This window comes from Sciurus carolinensis, chromosome 2 (genome assembly GCF_902686445.1).
Source record: "Sciurus carolinensis chromosome 2, mSciCar1.2, whole genome shotgun sequence".
In the NCBI taxonomy this organism is placed as follows: domain Eukaryota; kingdom Metazoa; phylum Chordata; class Mammalia; order Rodentia; family Sciuridae; genus Sciurus; species Sciurus carolinensis.
The window spans coordinates 118,302,256-118,321,971 of NC_062214.1; the positions used below are offsets into that span (position 1 = coordinate 118,302,256).

Below are 19,716 nucleotides of genomic sequence, written 5' to 3' on the forward strand. Positions count from 1 at the left end.
AAACAAACAGGGAAGGAAAGCTGCCTAAGCTGCCACTTTCCAGGTTCAGGTCTCAGCTACTTGATGAGAACCACACAGCCTAATGGAACTGGATAGCTTGACTTCCTCATCTCAGCACAGACCTTGTGCATCAATCAGTGGTTCTCAAATTGCTTGGTCTTGGGAGCTCTTGACACTAAAAATGTGAGGATCCTCTAAAGCTTTGGTATATACCTATCAATGTTCACTGAAGTAGCTATCAAAACTGAGAAATTTTTTTTATTATTTGTTCATGTACAGATAATTTTTAAACCCCATTATATGTTACATAAATAAATGACAAATATTTCAAAACCAAAAAAAATAGAAGCAACATGGTTTTAATGTCTTTTTAAAGTCTGACTTATCAGAAGGCAAGTGGATTTTATAGTTGGTCAAAGAATAGGAAAAAAAATTGATCTCAAATAATTAGAAGAGGAGCCTTTTCATATCCTCATCATACAGTTGTGGATATTTTTTTCTGGCACTATATCAAAATCAAGTAGTAGATTCTCAAAAGTTAGCATGTGAAATGTGAAGCTATATTAATTTTTGAACAATGGTTAAAAATCCCTTGACTTTTCTTGCACATTGACTGGCTCTTCTTACCAATGAATATTTTTGTAACATCATGCATTGGCCATGGATAATGGAAATTATTGCTTCAGTGCATAATTCAGAGCTTCCAGATGTTGACATGTTTTATTACAAAATATTTGAAAATCATACTTATTAGTACAATTTAATCAGGAAAGTCTAAGTATTGAGAAGCTGTCAAAGCTCACAGTAGCAGATAAACATTTTCCAAAATTTTAGTTTTCATCTGAAAGCTCAAATTTCATTATTGGTAACAAAGACTGTTGGTGACAAATACTATCATTTAAAGTGAAAAGCTTACTTTTTTCGTTTTTAGAAAACATCAGTTACCTGAGTCTGATCAACCACAATCTGTCGTTCTTTGAATTAAAAATGGCACTCCATGAAACCCAAGCCTGGGTTAGCTTGCAACTGGATCACACAAGCACTTTCCTTCAAGAAATACCACTGAACGTTGATATGCAGCATAAGTCCTTTATGCATACTTAGCATTCTGTCACACAGGATGGTAAAAAGATGAAAACTCAAAGTCTTAATAATAAAATTAATATTTTTGCTGCTTTATTCAGGACATCCTTGTGTGAAACAGGGCATCTTCCCAGGAGTGGCAATAAAGAATACAGTTGAGTCTTACTGACTTGATTCACACTAAGGCCTCAGCACTGTTACCCACCATTCCTTTTGTACCATCAGTGCAAATGTCAACACAATGAAAAAGGCAAATAGCAAACTTGAATTATTATGAAAATACATTTGACCTTGCAAACTGCCTAATGGGTCCTGGATCCCCTGAGTCTGCAGATTGTACTCCAGAACTACTGGTATTGATGATAGTAATAGTTAACCTTTATTAAGCCCACAGTATGTGCTAAACATAGTTATATGCTTTAATTATTTTAATCATCAGATGTACAGATACATGGGGAACTTAACACATTCTAGAAAATGTTTCCTTTTTAACCTCTTAACTCTGGTACATTTTGGTTGCTGTGCAACTGGTACATGGGAGCTAATTAAAATCTGAGAAATCTTCAACAGCATTGCTAGTAGGGGTATGAAACTCCATCTGGGGCTAGAGGTGTAATTCAGTGGTCAAACACCTGCCTGGCTTACATAAGACTTTAGGTCTCATCCCCACCCTGCAAAAAGAAGTTTAAAAGCTCTATTTCCTCAGTCCCAAAGGTGCTTAGACCTTTAGAATTCATTGATTCTTCCCAGGCTTCCTGGTGGGTACTGTGTCTCTAGCATGTGTCAGGCCACAAAATATACTGTGCTTTTCAGGACTCCTAAGGATGTTCCCTCTCTCCTCTGCAGTTTTCTTCTCGTAGTTATTGTTTCCCTCACTTACTGGACCTTGAAAATTTGTCCAGCATGAATGGCCTTAAATGTCTTGCATTCCACCGAATTACATCTACCTGTAAGTCGCATACAATGATGAGTTTTACTGTCTTCTTTTCTGATAGGACCTGGGGACCGTATATTTTAAACTCTGTGTTAAAAACTGTGTTAACTTGGTTGCATAGATACGTATTTTTAATCCCATTCTCTTAGACTTACCACCAAGGCAAGCCTGGACTAAGAACAGGCAGGAGATGAGATTCTGTTCTCTAGGCCATAAATGCTGATTTGGATTTGAGTTGGTATGAGGCTAAGAGCTCACCCAAATCCTGAATTAATCTGAAAGCTGAGTCAAGGGAAAGCTAATATTTACTCAGTTCAGTTATAACTCTGTAAAACTCCCTGTTGAAAAGAAGATGGCCCTCGAGCTGATTAACAATTCTGTCTGATCCCATCCTTGCCTCTCCTGAGTGGCAGACCGTGATGACGTGTGCTCTCTCTAGGGAGGATTTGGTCGTTTGTGATGAGAACCAAGTTTCTTTCATGCCAAGGTATGGGCTTCAAAGGGCATCATACTTAACAGTGCTAGAGAAATTTACCTTGGGCACATGAGTCTCTGCTTTTGTCTTGCTTTTATTCTTACTGTGCATGCATATTAACAAGGAGAAACAGGAACTTTTACAGCTGTGGGAACGAGTTTCCTGAGAGGAGCAAGGTCTAGCCCATAAATAACTTCCCCAGAGGGTATAGATATTATCTAAGCTGACAGATATTGTCAGCAGACCCCGCCTAGCAAGATCTCTTAAGAACATCTGTTGGCTGTGCTTCTCTCTGACTTGGGTGTCCTTTTTCAAGTTTTACAGCTTGTGTCTCCTGTCTGAACCTAAAACACCCACAGGGTTGATAGACTCAGCAGTAAGTTAAATTAATCCTTTACATCTAGATGTCTTTTAGAGCTTTGGTAACTGAGTTCTATTTTTATACCCCTATGATGAGCCAAGACTGTATGTAGAGCAGACATCTGCCGTATAGAGTGATCCTGGGTGGAGAGCACGGCTGTTAGAGACGGCACCGGCTGCAGAAGGCACCCTCCACGCTTAGTCCTCGTTCCTTCACTGATGGACTTGGTGACCTTCGTTATCTCCTCAGCTCAGGTTTTATCTCCTCATCGAGTTTTTAAGTCCAGGACCCGAGTGTCATCCATACCTTGGAGGAACATGACAGACAGTGCCAGATTTGGTTGTGATTTGATTTAGGAGCAGCGTTTCTCACCTCTGTCATGGCATGCTCTGGAAGTACATATGGCATGGGAAAGGTGAGCCCTGCCTCACCAGGGGCTACAACAGGAACCCCTTCCTGTGTCCTGTGCAGATCTACCTCTTCCCTCTGCTCACCTTCCCATGCGATGCCAGTCAGCCATTCTCAGGGGTCACTTAGTCCAACCTCCAAAGGTTCAGGATGGTTGTCATTCAGTGACCCTTCATTTACTCATGTAGTTGGCAGCATGAACTCTGATGAATTCTGAATTCAAAGTCATCGAGCTTTCTCTAGCTCAAAGCTTGCGTAAGTAGTTCGTGATGGAGTGGCAGCTGACTGAGCTGGGGCAAGTGGGTCTGTTCCGGGAGGGATGGTCAGGTGTGCAGGGCCAAACTTTCAGGCCTAACAGTGTTGCCAGACCACTCCTCACTGTCTCCTCACGTATCATTGTTTATGTTATCTCCAATATCCTTTATGGTTCTTGAATGAGTGGCTTTGCTTAGTCATTTCATGGTACGTGATTATCTCTACACTACTTGGAGATCTACACTCCAGTGGGGAGAAATTCCAGTGCCAAGTGTGTTTCACTCTAAGGAAGTAAAAACACTGGCCCTGGTTTCTTTTTCACCCACTCGGAGTCATTCGCTGAAGTGGAGTCACTCACTGCTCTGTCCTGTGGCACTTAAAAGTACCTCCATTGTAGTACTCACTGTCTCATATTACAAAATAGAGATAAAATGTTATTACAGAATAAAAATGTAAAGAACTGACCTGTGTGCTCCCAAAAGGCAGGACAGAGTCTTATTTACTATTCTCTTTCCAGCATCAATTCAAACACTGTTTCATCAAAATAGAATATTTAGTACCCTCCGTTTATAATCGTGATATTCTTTTCTTGAAGTACAGCTGGCATATTTATCCTTTGATGATATACCCTACTTCTGTGCATGTCATTCCCCACCCTTAAAAATAAGAATATTTTTAACCTTAACCAAGAGGTGTTGTGTCTGATAGTTGAAGTGGCTGTGACACCGAGCTCTCTCTGAGCCATGGCAGCCACAACACAGGTCCCTCCTATTCTCCTTCCAGCAACACTGAAGGAGCTAGTCTCACAAACAATGATCCGCTGGGCCCAGGAGAACCAGATTCAGGATGCGGAGCTGGTCCGGATGATGTTCAACCTCCTCCGAAGGCAGTACGACAGCATCGGGGAGCTGCTGCAGGCCCTGCGGAAGACCTACACCATCAGCCAGGCCTCTGTGAGCGACACCATCAACCTGCTGGCTGCCCTGGGCCAGATTCGGTCCCTCCTCAGTGTCAGGATGGGCAAGGAGGAGGAGCTGCTCATGATCAATGGGCTGGGGTAGGTCATTCACAGTCGCATGCAATTCTCTCAGCAGATCTTCAAGTGGTAGGACTGAGCCTCGAGTTTCCCCTGTCCTCATGCGATTGTGTCCTTCCTAAATGATCACTTGATAACCTGAGAGACCAGACTACCTGCTACTCATGGCAAATGGGCATGGATGAATGGAATGTAGAGGAATCTTGGAGAAAAGCAGTTCCTTAGCTTTAATCTGGTGGAAAATAGTGCCAAGGAGGCCATGAAAAAATCTGGGGGAAGGAACAGTGTATTCAACATAAGACAGAAACAACATGAGTGTTCAACCTTTTAACTAGGCATCTTCTGAGGCTCACCTCTGAACAGTTACCACTTGACCCCTCCATATTTTCTCAATTCTCACCCACAGAATCATTTTGGTTAGTTCTGTGAGACACCTTTATTTATAACAAAAACTTACGGCTCCATCTTAGAAACCACGTACTTAAAATCATTCATAATATTTTAGGCACCGGAAGGGAGGATTTCCTTTAATTGTGTAGTGTAGCACTTCCATTTTGCAGATGAGAAAACCAAGGCCCAAAAAGGGTCACTGAAAAGCCCACAATTTTACTTGATTAAAATCAAAAGCAACATTACATCCCACCACAGGAGCTTCACGGAGGTTCAGGAAAGGGATTTTGAGGGTCCTTGGTGGGAAGAACTGGATTCATGCATGCACTTTCAACCTGGAATTTAAGAATAGAAATAAAGAGATTTTTATGGGAAAGAAAAAAGCTGAAGAATTAATCTCTCCTTAATCTTTGCAGCAAATGCAGCAACAATAAAAACAGGTGGTTGTACTTCGTGTCTCATGCAACCCTCAGAGGAAGATGAGTGAGCAGGGTGGGCATAAAATAACCACCCAGCAAGGGGAACATGGCCAGTCAACAGGCCATTGCTACATTTCAAAAACTTTATTTTCCAGCAGCTTCATTATGTGAATTTATATTAAATGACTTAAAGACATAATTGTTCTTCTATGTTAATGTCATCAGTTTCTAAAAATTGCCGTTCACAAACTTCATGGTACCTCATATTAGATAGCTTTAAGAAAGTACAGCCCTATCATTAAGAGACTGAAGTACAGAGAGACATAGATATAAGGACAAAAGAAGAAAAATGAGAAAACCCTGAGTTCGTGGAGGAAAAGAAAGCCAGCGATTTGGACTGTCTCCAAAACTATTACAAACAAAAGGACCAAGGGACAACTGTTTAAACGTCTTTAGAAAGAAGCATTTCCAAAAGAAAAAGCAAGCGCGTAGAAGTAAGGGACATAAAAACATTCCTATCCACTTAGAAAGGTATTCCACATATACCCCAGCTGACCTGGCGCCTTCTTATTTTTTCAACCTGCCACTTTTACATTACTTCACCCTGATATGTGTGTTCTCATCCCTGAATTTTTAGAACATAGAAACCTGCAGTCTCTCTCTTATTGCTATCCTAGGGACATAATGAACAACAAGGTGTTTTACCAGCATCCCAACCTCATGAGAGTCCTGGGCATGCACGAGACAGTGATGGAGGTGATGGTGAACGTGCTGGGCACAGAGAAATCGCAGGTATGGTATACAGAGGGCTTAGCCCTCTGACTACCCCTGATCCCAGAGAACTTGACTCTGGGATCAGGGGCACAAGGCTGGAGTCCATTGTCTCAATTACTCTTCCTGTCCCAAAGGAATCAAGAGATGGAACAGCCCTGCGGGATGGAGTCCAGCCGTGGCAGAGCTCCAGCTCTTGAAGCTTGGGTGCTCTTCTCACTCATCCCACTGGGCCATTCAGCTGCTAAATTTACTCTCTGTATTCCGTAGCCCTTCCGAGGTGGAATACCATTCAGAAAGCCCGTGTGCTTTGCTCTGAGTCAGGAGTAGGCTGCTGTAAAGAAGAACAGAACTCCACAATGACCCTGGCAGTGTTCCTTCAGGAGTGTTCACGTTTCCTGTCAGCCAGGCTCCTTGCCAGCTCCCCAGGAAGGTTGGGGGAGCTCCTGTTGGCAAGGGGAAGGCATAACTGGGCACTTATTCCAGCATGCCTGGGGTCCCCCTTAGAGCTAGACAGCTTCTGAAGGCAGCAAATGGGAAATGGTTTCAATGTGGAAGATTACCAAGTGCCAGAGTCCTGGACCGGAAAGATTTCCAGGGCAGTTTCACCAACAGTGGCAGGGGGGATGTGAAGGAAGAGCAGAACCAAGCTCACGTTCCTTCTCACTGGTCTCCTTCTGATCTCTTGGGCAAGTTCAGTCTATCCAGGAGATCCCTGGGCACACGTCTGACTGCCTCAGGAGCAGATGACTGTAGGTTCTTAAAATATTCTCCATGATTCTAAAGGGGAAATCAAGGTCTTTCTCGGATCCTGAGCGAAGTTAACACTGACATCATGTATTGAGCATTGTAGGATCAAAAATAAGATGTGGCCTGGCATAGAGATGCTAATTACTTTGTTAAGCAGGGAAGCCAAGCACAATCAACGTAATAGAAGATGGCATCTCCGTGCTAAATTGTATGAATCCGATTATGAGCACTGTAGGAGCCCACAGGAGAGCAATTATCAAGGACAAAAGTAATTGAGGGAAAGCTTACAGACAGAGCAATGCTCTTCGGGCTTCCAGAACTATAGGGCCAGCTTTGACCCAGGAGACTCAGGTTTTAATATACTGGTGGGCTTTATGTTTCTCTGATCATACATCTGCTTTTCTGATATTTTTCATCGGAGTCTTTTCCACTCCCTCCCTTGCTGAAAACAGCAGTCAGTAGTCTTGTGCAGGGTCACGCAATCTCATATGACACCCAGGGAAACTGGGACTCTTGTTTAAAGTCTATAGTCCTTGGGAAGAGAGTTCAGGAACTATAGTTAGCTCTCAGTATTTTTAGAAGCCTCTTCTTAGGAATCCTCCATACTCTGCCCCTTCTATGAAGAAGTCTTGGGGTGGGGGTAGAGGAATAAGAAATTTAATTTTCCACACTCTGCACAGCTTGCAAGCCTTCATCCCCAGACCTTTTGAGGTCCAACTTTTCAGAAAGGCCCAGTAATAGATCCTTTTCTCTGACACTTCCTACTTCTCCCTACAGATTGCTTTCCCAAAGATGGTTGCTAGCTGCTGCCGCTTCCTTTGCTATTTCTGTCGAATTAGCCGGCAAAATCAGAAGGCCATGTTTGAGCATCTAAGTTACCTGCTGGAGAACAGCAGTGTGGGCCTAGGTATGTAAGTCATGTTATAACTTCCCATCTGGAGCTGGAGGTTGCACTCCCCCTACTGACCACTTCGGGGATAAGAGAAAGAAGCCACATGCATGCTATGGTATTTTTAAATGCAAAGGAGACCCTGCCTGTTCTGAAAAGAAGTGTGTAAAAAGATGTCTGTGCTCTCCTGCCTTAGTAGAGATGTCAGCATGGGTGACAGAGTTGGGTTTGCATAGTCACACTCCTCTCTTGGGACCAGAAGCCCATGGATTTTGAAATGCTGCTTGGGATTGAGGATATATTCTAGGTACACTCCTCCCAGCCCACTCAGCTGACCAGGAAGCAGAGCTAATAAGACCAAGGTCATGGATTCAGTCCCTCCTTGGCAGGTTGACTACAAGGTTCGTGCCTACCCCATCAGCCAACCAGAAAGCACATCTCTTAGCTACAAGGCAGACCAGCCAAGAGCCACTGAGGATAAACAGTATGAATCCATCACCACCACCAGAAAAGCAGCTCAATATATGTGCCTTGCTCACTGTTTTGGATGGAAACCAAATGGATCTATGTAATACACAAATACATGCACTGGAAATCTGAAATCTGTTTATTTACCAAATGCAACCTCAGCTACCAACCTTTTTGTAAAATGCCACCTAATAGGAGTTTTTCTGAATTTTAGCCTAGGAGCCAAGCAAACTTAAGAAAACTCAAGGACAGCATTGCTAACCTAATATAACTATATGAAATAATGCTGTTTGAGGCTATTTTTAAACTCTTAAGTGGTGGCCCCAGGATGTCCAAGTCATTTGGGATTAGTTGGTTGGTCAAGTGATTATCTCTGAGTCTTTTGAGTGATCACCAAATAGGGGACCCCACAAAATGTATTAGAAAGTTTCTTGAAAATATGTTTCCCCTGCTGATCCTGTGGACTGATTTTCCACTAATCCTTATTCACTGTCTGTAATGAGTGTGGGGAGAGAGGATAACAAACAGTTCTTCCTAAATTGGGCAGACTGCCCCACGGAAATGGGAATGTGGACCAGGTTTCAGTGTATTTGCTGCCCTCTGCTGTCCACTTGTGTGCACTGCAATCGCAGCTCCGATCTGGGCGGCCCTTTTTTGTCTGTCCATTTTTGCTCCTTCTCTCTTTCCTCAGCTTCCCCATCGATGAGGGGGTCCACCCCACTGGATGTAGCAGCCTCCTCCGTGATGGACAACAATGAGTTAGCCCTGGGCTTAGAGGAACCAGACCTTGAGAAGGTAACTAGCCCTTGGGGAGGCAGTGTGTCATTCTCTTCTACCTATGGTGCAGCCAAGTGGAGAAAAAGCAGGCCAAAGTCAGAGTTTCCATCAGAGCCTCTTTATCTTAGTGTGCTTGCAGAAAACATGTGGTAGAATATGAGTCAGTGGCAACAGCACAGTAATTAGGACCAGAGGGCCTCCTGTGGGCAGGGAGACCAGCTTCATAGACACAAATGTGGACGTTTGTGTTCTTTGCATGTGGCAGCCCAGCTTCATGGGCCTATGTGGAGTATCACCAGATCCCTATGGTTCCTCACAAAGTTCTTTGTCATCCAGTTCATAAGTTCATATGTGCAAGAAAGACCTGACAAAAAGTTGCATAATCAATGTTCTTTACAAATGCAAAAGAAAAACTGCATTGTCCTCTATTGAGATTGTGAACGGAGCCCCTCATGGTGGTGACTGGGGACTGACCCCTACATCTCTTCCCATCCCTCTCATGGACTGTCCTTGACTAGATGGCTGGCAAGAATGACACTGAACTTTATTTTTCTTTGCACATTTTTTATTGGTGCATTGTAGTTGTACTTAATGATTTGTTGTTACATATTCATACAGGCACACAATTATCACTCCTAGCATTTCCCCCATCCCTCCCCTCCTCACATTCTCTGGTCCCTTTCCTCTTCTGATCTCTCTTTGATTTTCATGAGATCTCTGTCCCCCATATTTCTTTGCCTTTTTCCTCTCTAGCTGCCACATATGAGAAGAAACATGACCCTTGACATTGAGTTTGGCTTATTTTACTTAACATAATGGTCTCATTTCCTGCAAACTATGATTTTGTTTTTCTTTATGGCTCTGAATATATACTCCATTGTGTGTATGTTCTACACTTTCTTTATCCATTCTTCCATTGATGGACACCTAGTCAGTTCCAAAGTTTGGCAATTGTGAATGGTGCTGCTTATAAACATGGGTATGTATGTTTCACTGTAGTATGATGACTTAAATTCTCAGTAGGATAAATACTGAGGAGTTGTATAGCTGGGTCATATGGTGGTTCCATGCCTAATCTTTTGAAGAACCTCTATACTGGTTTCCATAGTGGTTTGTATTAATTTACAATCCCACCAAGAGTATGGAAGTGTTCTTTCTTCTCCACATTCTCTCCAGCATTTATTATTGTTTGACACTGTACTTTCTAAGTGTGAAAAAGGGCAACCTAGTGGGGGCAAGAAGGGGGCTAGACAAGTGAAAAGTCATCATCCACTGTGTAGTGGGTTTGGGAGCAAGAAGGAGAAGAGCACCTAACCCTGATGAGGAGGTCACAAAGGCCACACTGAAAAGGCGATGACCCAGAGATAAGGACAGGCCTGTCAGCCACATTTTGGGGAAAGTGTCCAGGTGTGTTGGGGCTCTGCAAGGAGAGCATCATGCACTGGACACAGTAGAGTATGACTAAAGCAGACTGCCTGAGAGCATGGCAAGGAAATAGGCAGATAGGAGTTCCCACCCCTGCAGAGCCACTCTGTGCTGGGCCACACACTCAGTCCTCCCCTCAGTTAATTCACGTGACCCTCAGAACAAACCTTTTTATTACCACTCCAGTTATGGGAAAGGAAATGGAACAAAGAGATGAGGTAATGTCCTGAGTGTCTTGGGGAAAGTGGTCCTTGTGGTCTTATAGGACCTCACTAGAGAACCAAAAGTCATAGAATCCACTGGAGGGTTTCAGGCAGAGCAGCAAGACAGCACAATGTGTACTATGGAAGACACATCTGCTTTGAGTAAGAACTGATTACAACAGAAACAAGATTTCAGGCAAGGAGGAGCGTTAAAAGACATCTGCAGTCATCTAAGCACAAGATGGTGCTGGCTTCAGCTAATATTGACACAGTGGACATGAGAAAGGCTTGAGTCCATGGGTCCTTTAAGAGGACAAACAGCAGCCATTGATCAGATACTGAGCCAGCCTCTTGTTCCTCTAAGGAAAATAGGAGGTGGTGCAGATTTGAAGAGGCAGGGATGAGTTGGCTTTTGGTTGGGTCATATGTGAAGTGCCCTGAGGCCCCCCAAATGGCATTGTCCAGTGAGGAGTTGATGACATACTACCAAAGCTCAGGAGGGCTCTCTGAGCTGCAGATAGAGCACATGGTGGCCACTGGGGCCCTGCGAGTAGAGGAGATCCCTTCAGGGGCCAGCCTAGAGCAAGAAGAGAAACATAGGTAGACCTGAGCCCTAAGGACCACTAGCTTGTTAGGGAGGCCCAGGGAAAGACACTGATGAAAAAACATGAGGAGCAGGCGAAGACGATGAGGAGAGCCCAGGAAATGTTTCTGAGAAGCTGAGCAGGAAACATATCATTTTTTTTTTCCTTCTAAATAGTGAATGTGAAGAGGCTCAGAGAAGACACGTTGAATAAGAGGAAGTAGGTGTGTCTTGATTAAATGATTACCATAGCAGATGGCCTTCACCTGGCTAAGGTAGCCACACAGGTGATGTTGATAATGTCATTGCCACTCTGAAGATCCTACTGGTTCAGCCTTGGCAGGGAATCCCTGGCTAGGCTGCAGAACCGTGTCTCATCTATTAAGATGAAATGATAATTACCCACCAGTAATTTCCTGAAGTGCTTGCCTTAGAAAATACCTTTTCAAATGCATTTAACTAATAATTATGAGGGCCCATCCTGAACCAGACAGACAGAATGCCTGTATTTCTGCATCTTACTTCTCCCAGGGGAAGCCTCTGTTGTGGTATGAGGCTCTATTAGTTTTCCAGGGTTGCCATAATGAAGTTCCACAGACTGAGTGGCTTCAACATCAGAAATTTAGTGTCTCATATTTCTGGAGGCTAGAAATCCAAGAACAAGGTGTTAGCAGATTGTTTCTTCTGAGGCTTCTTTCCCTGGTTTGCAGATGCTCGGCCTCTTCCTGTGCCCTCACAAGGCCTTTGCATGTAAGCATTCCTGACGTGGTTTTGTATGTCCAAGTTTCCCCTCCGTGTAAGGATGCCACCCTAACATAATCACCTCTTCAAAGACCTCATCTCCAAATGCAGTAACTTTCTGAAGTATGGGGGATTAGGCTTCAGCATATAAATTGGGCTGGGGGCATAGTTTAGCCTGTAAGAGAGGGGTTTGTCTTTGAGTTTTGTTCTTTAGGGTCTTGGCAATATCAAGGAGCTGTTTAAATGTTTTAGGCTGCTTGTTCACTGCTGTGACTAAAAGATCTGACGAGAACAATTTTAGAGGAGGAAAAGTTTATTTGAGGGCTCACAGTTATAGAAGTCTAAGTACATAAATACCCAGTTCCATTCCTCGGGGCTCAAGGTGAGTCTGAACATCATGGCAGAAGAATGTGATGTAGGGAAGCAGCTCACATGATGATCAGAAAGCAGAGATAAATTAAGCTCAGCTCATGAAATATATACCCCAAAGGCACGTCCCCAATGACCCACCTCCTCCAGCCACACCCTACTTGCCTTCAGTCACCACTCCGTTACTCCCATTAAGGAAATTAATTCACTGATTGACTTTAGGTTCTTATAACCCAATCATTTCTCCTGTAAACATTCTTGAATTGTCTCTCACATGAGTTTTTGGGGGACACCTCACATCCAAACCATAATGAAATGATAATAGTTTGGGGCACAAAAAAGTAAGCAAAAACATTTTTATTGTTTTGTCAGATTCAGGAACATCACTATTGGATCTAATTGAGTCCCTAATAAACCACTAAGTCAAAAGGCAAAGTCAGAGAAAGAACAGATTTACTGCGCTTGTCAAATATGGTTTTATCAACAACTGATGGCATAATGGAATAATGCTGCTTTTGAAAATTCTGTTAAGAAGTCCCAGTCCAATATCACTTAGAGTTAATTTTAATTCACTCTCCCAGCTGCAAGAGGAATAAGTGAAAATCATCAGAGTAAGTTTTTAGAAGTTACTCCTCTAGGTCCCAGAGCTTATGCCAAAGGGACACTGCCTACCCACATACACACACCCCAAGACTCAAACACTATGCCATTGGTTTTGTGCTTGGTAGCTGTTCCATCCATGCTGTGTCTACTCATGGTCTCTATTTCTAGAGTAATAGACTTTAGTCAAACTCTAGTATTCATACATTTAAATGGCAAGTTTTTAAAAACTTAGTGTTTTGTGAAAAGTAGCTAGTAGTCTCCTGTAACAATGCCATAACACAGTTCATAACTCAGCCTCAGTTCATCTTTTGAAAATGATGCTGCTCAACAAAGATGCTGAGCCTCCCTTGGAGGATGTAAGATGTGATGAGCAGAGTCAAGGAAGCCAGAAGATGGGAAGGTAGGGAAGATGAGCACATGGGATGTCTGTAAAGGGGCATGAACTCTGCTGCTCCGTGTGTAAGTGGTTAGGTTGGCTCAGCACAGCTCCACCGACTTCTGTTTGTTCTAATGTTGGAAAATTATCCAAGTTGGTATGCAGCAAAGGACTGGTAAACCCCAGAGTTTCTCCTATTGATCATAAGAGAAATTAGGTCTGTTAGGATTGAACACCAACCCTACTCTGACATATGAACAGACACACAAATGCTTTCTTATTTTCCTGCCAATAAAATGCTCTGCACCTCTAGTCCTAAAAGTTCAGGACTGGCTCCTATTGACATTTCCTTGACATTTTTTAAAACAAAATCAAATCTGAGCTCCAAACAGAATAGTATCGTCACTATTTTAAGAAGAAAGAAATGTAACGAGAGATTCTTAGAGAGTTTTGACTTAGAGAAGTTAATCTCACAAAATAATGCAAATATAGCAAATAAAACATCAACAGACACAGTTAATTTAACAAACATTTATTGAGCACTTCCTGTGTGCTAAACCTTCGGTATTAAAAACTGAGAATGACTAGTCTGGGGGTGCAGCTCAGTGGCAGAGCACTTGCCTAGCATGCATGAGGCCCTGGTTTCTATCTCCAGCACCACAAAAACAAAGAAAAGAAAAAAGAAAAAGACACCATCTCTGATTTGAGGGTGAATTCTTCTTTCTTCTCCATATATATAAAATATCAAAGACAAAATTAGAATAACAACTGCATCTTCAACAAAGCTAATTTGCCAAGCTTCTTGCCTGACACCTGCTGAAAAGAAAGCAGAATCTAAAATCTCTATAAGATCCTAGGCTGATTCACTCTAGATAATTGCCATTCTGATTGGAGTATGAAATCAGAAATTATACTCCATTTATGTATGATGTATCAAAATGTATAAATGCTTTCTACTGTCATGTACAACTAAATAGAACAAATTTTTTAAAAAATTTTTAAAAGATCCTAGACTGAGATCTTGTGATAATTGTTGGGTGACCTAGAAGCAAAGAAAATACTACCAATTCTGGTTTTCATGGGGTCTCTTTTCTGTCCTCTTGACTTTTGACTCTGGATAGCTAATGTTGATGCAGAGCTTCAGTCAGAATCCCTGACTACTGCAGGGCCCACCATCATTCAGTGGTTGACCATTTTGGCCTTAGAATACCACAGCCATATAAATGTGGCCAGCCTAGGTCCTACAAGGGGCTCTTCTACCATTTCTCCCAGCATGCACTTTATTTAGGCTTCTTTTTAAATGGAAATTCCCTGTGCCTGAACCAAAAATAATAATAACCCTAGGAACTGACATAACAATTATGATCAATCTTATTGATTATTTGGAAACAAAAGTAGATTGAAGGTTCTGCTTACAAATCTACTGAATTATTTACTTCAAAAGTCTTGGGCTCTCTCTAGCTTCTAAGAAATGAAAGCCCTTTCGTTCCCAGAAGTACAGGTCTCATAACTATCTCATAAAAAACTTGGGTACTTTTTTTTGCCTTAAATAGATATGCATGGAGTTTTTCCCAATTTTTTATTGTAGTGAAAATACACATAATACAAATTTTACTGTTGTAACCATTTTTAAGTGACTGGTTCAGTGGCATTAAGCACTTTTATATGCAGTCATAGCAACCATTCATCTCCATGATTTTTTCCACATTGTAAAATTGAAACCATACCCATTTAGTACTAACTCCCTATTCCTCCTTCCCATAGACCCTGGCAATGACCATTCTACTTTCTGTCTTTATGGTTTTGACTACTCTAACTACTTCATATAAGTAGACTCATGTAGTATTTGTCTTTTTTATAACTGTCTTATTTCACTTAGCATATATCCTCATGTTTCACCCCCTCGTAGCCTATGTCAGCATTTCCTTCCATTTTAGGGCTGAATAATACTACATTGCATGTATATATCACATTTTGCTTATCCATTCATCCTTCTCTGGGAGAATCAAGCCAGATAAGGTCGCATCTACATTTTAGCTACAATAAATATGCTGTTTTGAATATGGGTCTCTAAGACCCTGCTTTTAATTCTTTGGGGTATTTATCCTGAAATGGAATTACTGGATCACATGATAATTCTATTTTCGATTTTTTGAGGAACCACCAGACTGTTTTCCACAGTGACTGCACCATTTTACATTCCCACTAACTGTGCCCAAAGACTCTAATATCTCTATTTCCTCACCAACACTTTTTCTTTGCTGCTGTTTTTTTGTTTTGTTTTGTTTTGTTTTGTTTTAAATATAGTAGTGTAATGGGTGTTCACAGACATTTACTTTTGTACTGTTCTCTCCAGGTGGTGACCTACTTGGCAGGTTGTGGCCTACAGAGCTGCCCCATGCTTGTGGCCAAAGGATACCCTGACGTTGGCTGGAACCCCATTGAAGGGGAGCGCTATCTGTCCTTCCTGAGGTTTGCCGTCTTCGTAAACAGTGAGTCTGGGGTTTTCTGTCCCTTTTATACCCAGGATGGTAAAATCATGGATACATATAAGGGAAAAAGGGGTCATTTTCATTGCTTCCTATCAATAAATATGATAGGGTTTGTACAGGTGCTTGGCAACATGGACAGAGATCACTGTTTTTAAAACGTGGAGTAAGTCAGGAAGATCTGAAAATCTTCAAGAGGAGAAACTCATATCCTGTTGAAATGAGGAGCCGATGTTAGAGATGAGCTTTGAAGGTCAAGTTTCCAAGATTCTCTGGGAGAATCAAGCCAGATAAGGATCAAGAGTAGAATCCAGAGACAGAGCCCTAAACTCTAGTCCCAGGTCCAGCAAGAAATTCATTGCATGGGCTTGGACTTGTCACCTCTTTGTACCTCTTATACTATCAGCAAATGAGGGAATTTTATTAATAAATCTTCTCAACTATTTCAGAGAGCTAAATGTACATTATTTTCCAGATCTTATAGAATATTGGATGAATGGATAGACGAATGGATGGATGGGTGGGTGGGCAAGTGAATAAAAAAATCAAGAATAACTGAATAACTATAAAAGGTAACTAAACAAAATTTTTCACAACCCTAAATAGTATTCTTCTCAATAGAAATCACTTTCCATTTGCAATGAATTCCAGCACTACCAGAATTCTTTAGTTGAACCATAATAATGTGCTGAATATTGTGCAAAATAAGTGGAGTACTTTCTTGAAACAAGTATCTTGTTACCAGGTACTTGTTTTTAGTACTTGTTATAGTACTAATTCACTCATATTTGCCTAAGTTATAGTTCTTGTCCCTTCTCTATTTGGGGTTCCAGGCTAATGAATCCAACTGGTCTGGCTAAGTGCTCCCAAAGGCAGGGTTGCAGCTAATAGAAAATCATGCCAATTGTTCTAAGAATTTATCTGAAAATATGTTGGCATGATGTGATAATTGTATCCGCATGTGCTTTACTTGGCTCCCTGTACTCCCATCCCACCCGCCTGCTCTCCTATATTGCATACACCTCTCTACCACCATACTGCTTCTTAATATTTGGATAATTTCTACTCTCTTGGGGCTTCCCCAGTCCTGACTGGATTACATACTTTGAGATGCCTTTGTTTTGTTCCCCTGGACTCACCCAGCCAGGTTCCTTATCAACTCTCTTCTGCTTCTCTCTATATTTTCTTCACTGCAGCCTCATATATTGATCACGTCTTTGCTAACTTGTTTGCTTCTCTTCAGGGTAGTTTTAGAGTACCCTCTAATAATCTGTTCCACTTCCTATCCATATAATCATATTTCTGAATTGACACAGAGTTATCATAACAGTATAAAGAGGATTTTGGAATATGTGGAGTGACTATTAAGAATTCATACATCTCACTAAATTATGTAAATGGACAAACCAGAGCAAGGCAAGACCAATTTATTCATCTAGGCCACCTTCACAGTCATGTCAAGAGTTTTATGAGTCATTTAATGGAAATGTGAATATGAGTTCGAAGGAAAAGGAAACCACTGGCTATACCCCATCTGTATTGCCCAAATTCCAGCACTTCCTTTTGCTAATTGGATACAATCATATGGAATTCAACTCTATACCAAATGTTTTGTCTGCCCCCTTTCCTTTTAGGTTGTTTTATGTCTTTTTAGCATAGTCTCTATGGTACAGTTTTATAATACAATAAACTCTTGCAAATTGGCCCATCAGTGGGCAGATATATGCATTTTAATTTAATGTTTATTATACCTCTAAAACACAAAGACCATATTTGGTTTTGGCAAAGGAAGTTAGCTTCTGCTTTCAAAGAATTTATAGTCTTTTGAGGGAAGTATACATTGACAGAAAACACTGTTTTTAAAAAGTGGAGTAAATCAGGGAGAACTGAAAAGCTTCAAGAGGGGAAACCCATATCCTGTTGAGAAGACCGGACAAGTCTTCATGGAGGAGCTGATGTTAGAGAAGAGTTTTGAAAGGTCAGATTTCCAGATACAGAGATGCAAAAGAGGTTATCTAATCAGGCAGCAGCATGTTCAGTGACCTAAAGACTAATGGCTAAAGCATACTATTCTCAGGAAGCAGTGCTTTGTCAATCCAGAGGGTAGCTACATGGATGGCAGTGGTCAAAGATGGGGTGTAAAAGGTAGATTGATGACTGTAATGGGGAGAACATAAATGCAAAGCTGAAAAGTTTAGTTTTGTTCTGGTGTATGGAGAACTGGGAAACCTTTTTAACAGAGAAGAGCCTTATGGGTACCACTGGCGGCTCTGTGCTCAGGTTGGAATGAATTATAACAGGGATGGTAGAAATGGATTAGAGGAGATAATATCCAAATTCCAGACAGAAATCACAGGGAATGGTGGTAATGATGAGATGCCAACCTCAGTGAATTGAGAGAAAAAAGAAAGCAAAGTTCACATTCTAGCTTAGAGATTTGAGGTAGGAAGAAAATAAATAAGGAGAAAATGGTTTGGGATGAAGCACAGTAAACTGAATTTCAGTCAGATCGTATTGATTTTACAGTGACAATACTCAAATACAGATGCCCCTAATTTGGTTAGGATAGAAATCAATCAGTCAGCAGACAGATACTGAATAGATTTGTAATAGACCATTTATAGCTGAAATGGTTGAGAGTAGGTCATCAGAGGAAAGAGCATGAAAAAGATAGATATGCAGAGTATTTAAAAAGTATATTTTTGAATACTACAGGAGGAGAAAGAGTAGCTCATTCACAATAACATGAGAGAGTTCGGGCAGGAGAATGGAGTATCAAAACTGGCTCTGTCACTCACTAGCTGTGTGAATTTAAGCAAGTTAGTAAATTTTTCCTAACCTCAGTTCTTTTTTGTACTTAAAACAATAGTAGCATATACCTTACAAAGTTATTATGAAACTTAAATGAAATAATCCATGGAAAATTAAAATTAACACCATGCCAGAAACATAGTAATCCTGAAATTGTGTTAGTTATTTTTGTTGTTCATAACCCTTAGAAATGTTAAGGTATTGAAACAGGAAGATTCTAATGAATAGATTTTGGGGGATCTCCAAGCCCTGCATAAGTTCTTATATCTAAGAGATAATTTTATGACCTCTGCTCAGCAAAACAGATCCTCTGCTCTTCAGTGAAAGATGAAAGGTGGTATAGGGGTCACAGTAGAAGACAAGAGTGTTCATGGTAGGTGGTGTTAAATGATGGTGGGTGATGGTGAGATATAGTGGGTATTCTCATAATGGGTGTGAATGGTAATGGTAGTGATGGTTGAATATGATGGTTGTGTGGTGATAGCAGGTTGTGGGGGTGATCAAGGTAGGTGATGGTTAGCAATGGCAGATGTGATAATGGGTGATGGGTGGTAATGAATGATGGGGGCGTGGTTACAATTCGTGGTGAGGAAGATAACAGCTAATACTCTGAGCATTTACCATGTGCTAGGCATAGTTCAAAGCACTTTTACATGTATGAACTTACTTAAATCATATAACAATCCAATGGTATAGTATGTTAGTCTGTTTGGGCCCCTATACCAAAACACCATTGACTGGGTAGCTTAAAAAACAACAGAAACTTATTTTTTAAAGTCTTTAGAGGTGGAAAAACCTAAGATCAAGACCCTGGCAGATGTGGTGTCTGGTGAGGTTTCCTGGTTCATATGTGGCTCTATCAGTGCCTTCTCATGGTCAAAGGAGCAAGGCAGCTGTCTGGGCCTCTTTCATTAGGCCACTAATCCCACACACGAGGGCTCCCCTCTCATGACCTAACCTCCTCCCACCTCTAAACACCATCACCTTGGAGGTTAGCAGTTCAACATGTGAATTGGGGGGTGGGGCACAGACCATAACAGATAGGTAAAATTGTCTTAATCTTTTTATAGATGAAAGTCCTGAAACTCAGAGGGGTTAAA

At 41.5% G+C, this 19,716-nt stretch overlaps 1 protein-coding gene across 1 annotated transcript in view; it reads left to right on the forward strand.

The window, feature by feature from the left end:
• Nucleotides 1-19,716, forward strand: part of Ryr3 (ryanodine receptor 3) — a 369,815-nt gene that overhangs the window by 204,438 nt on the left and 145,661 nt on the right. Inside the window, exons 40-44 of the mRNA XM_047539293.1 lie at nt 4,300-4,573; nt 6,039-6,153; nt 7,660-7,789; nt 8,931-9,034; nt 15,673-15,808. Of these exons, the coding sequence (XP_047395249.1) occupies nt 4,300-4,573; nt 6,039-6,153; nt 7,660-7,789; nt 8,931-9,034; nt 15,673-15,808 (759 nt within the window). The remainder of the gene's footprint in view (nt 1-4,299; nt 4,574-6,038; nt 6,154-7,659; nt 7,790-8,930; nt 9,035-15,672; nt 15,809-19,716) is intronic.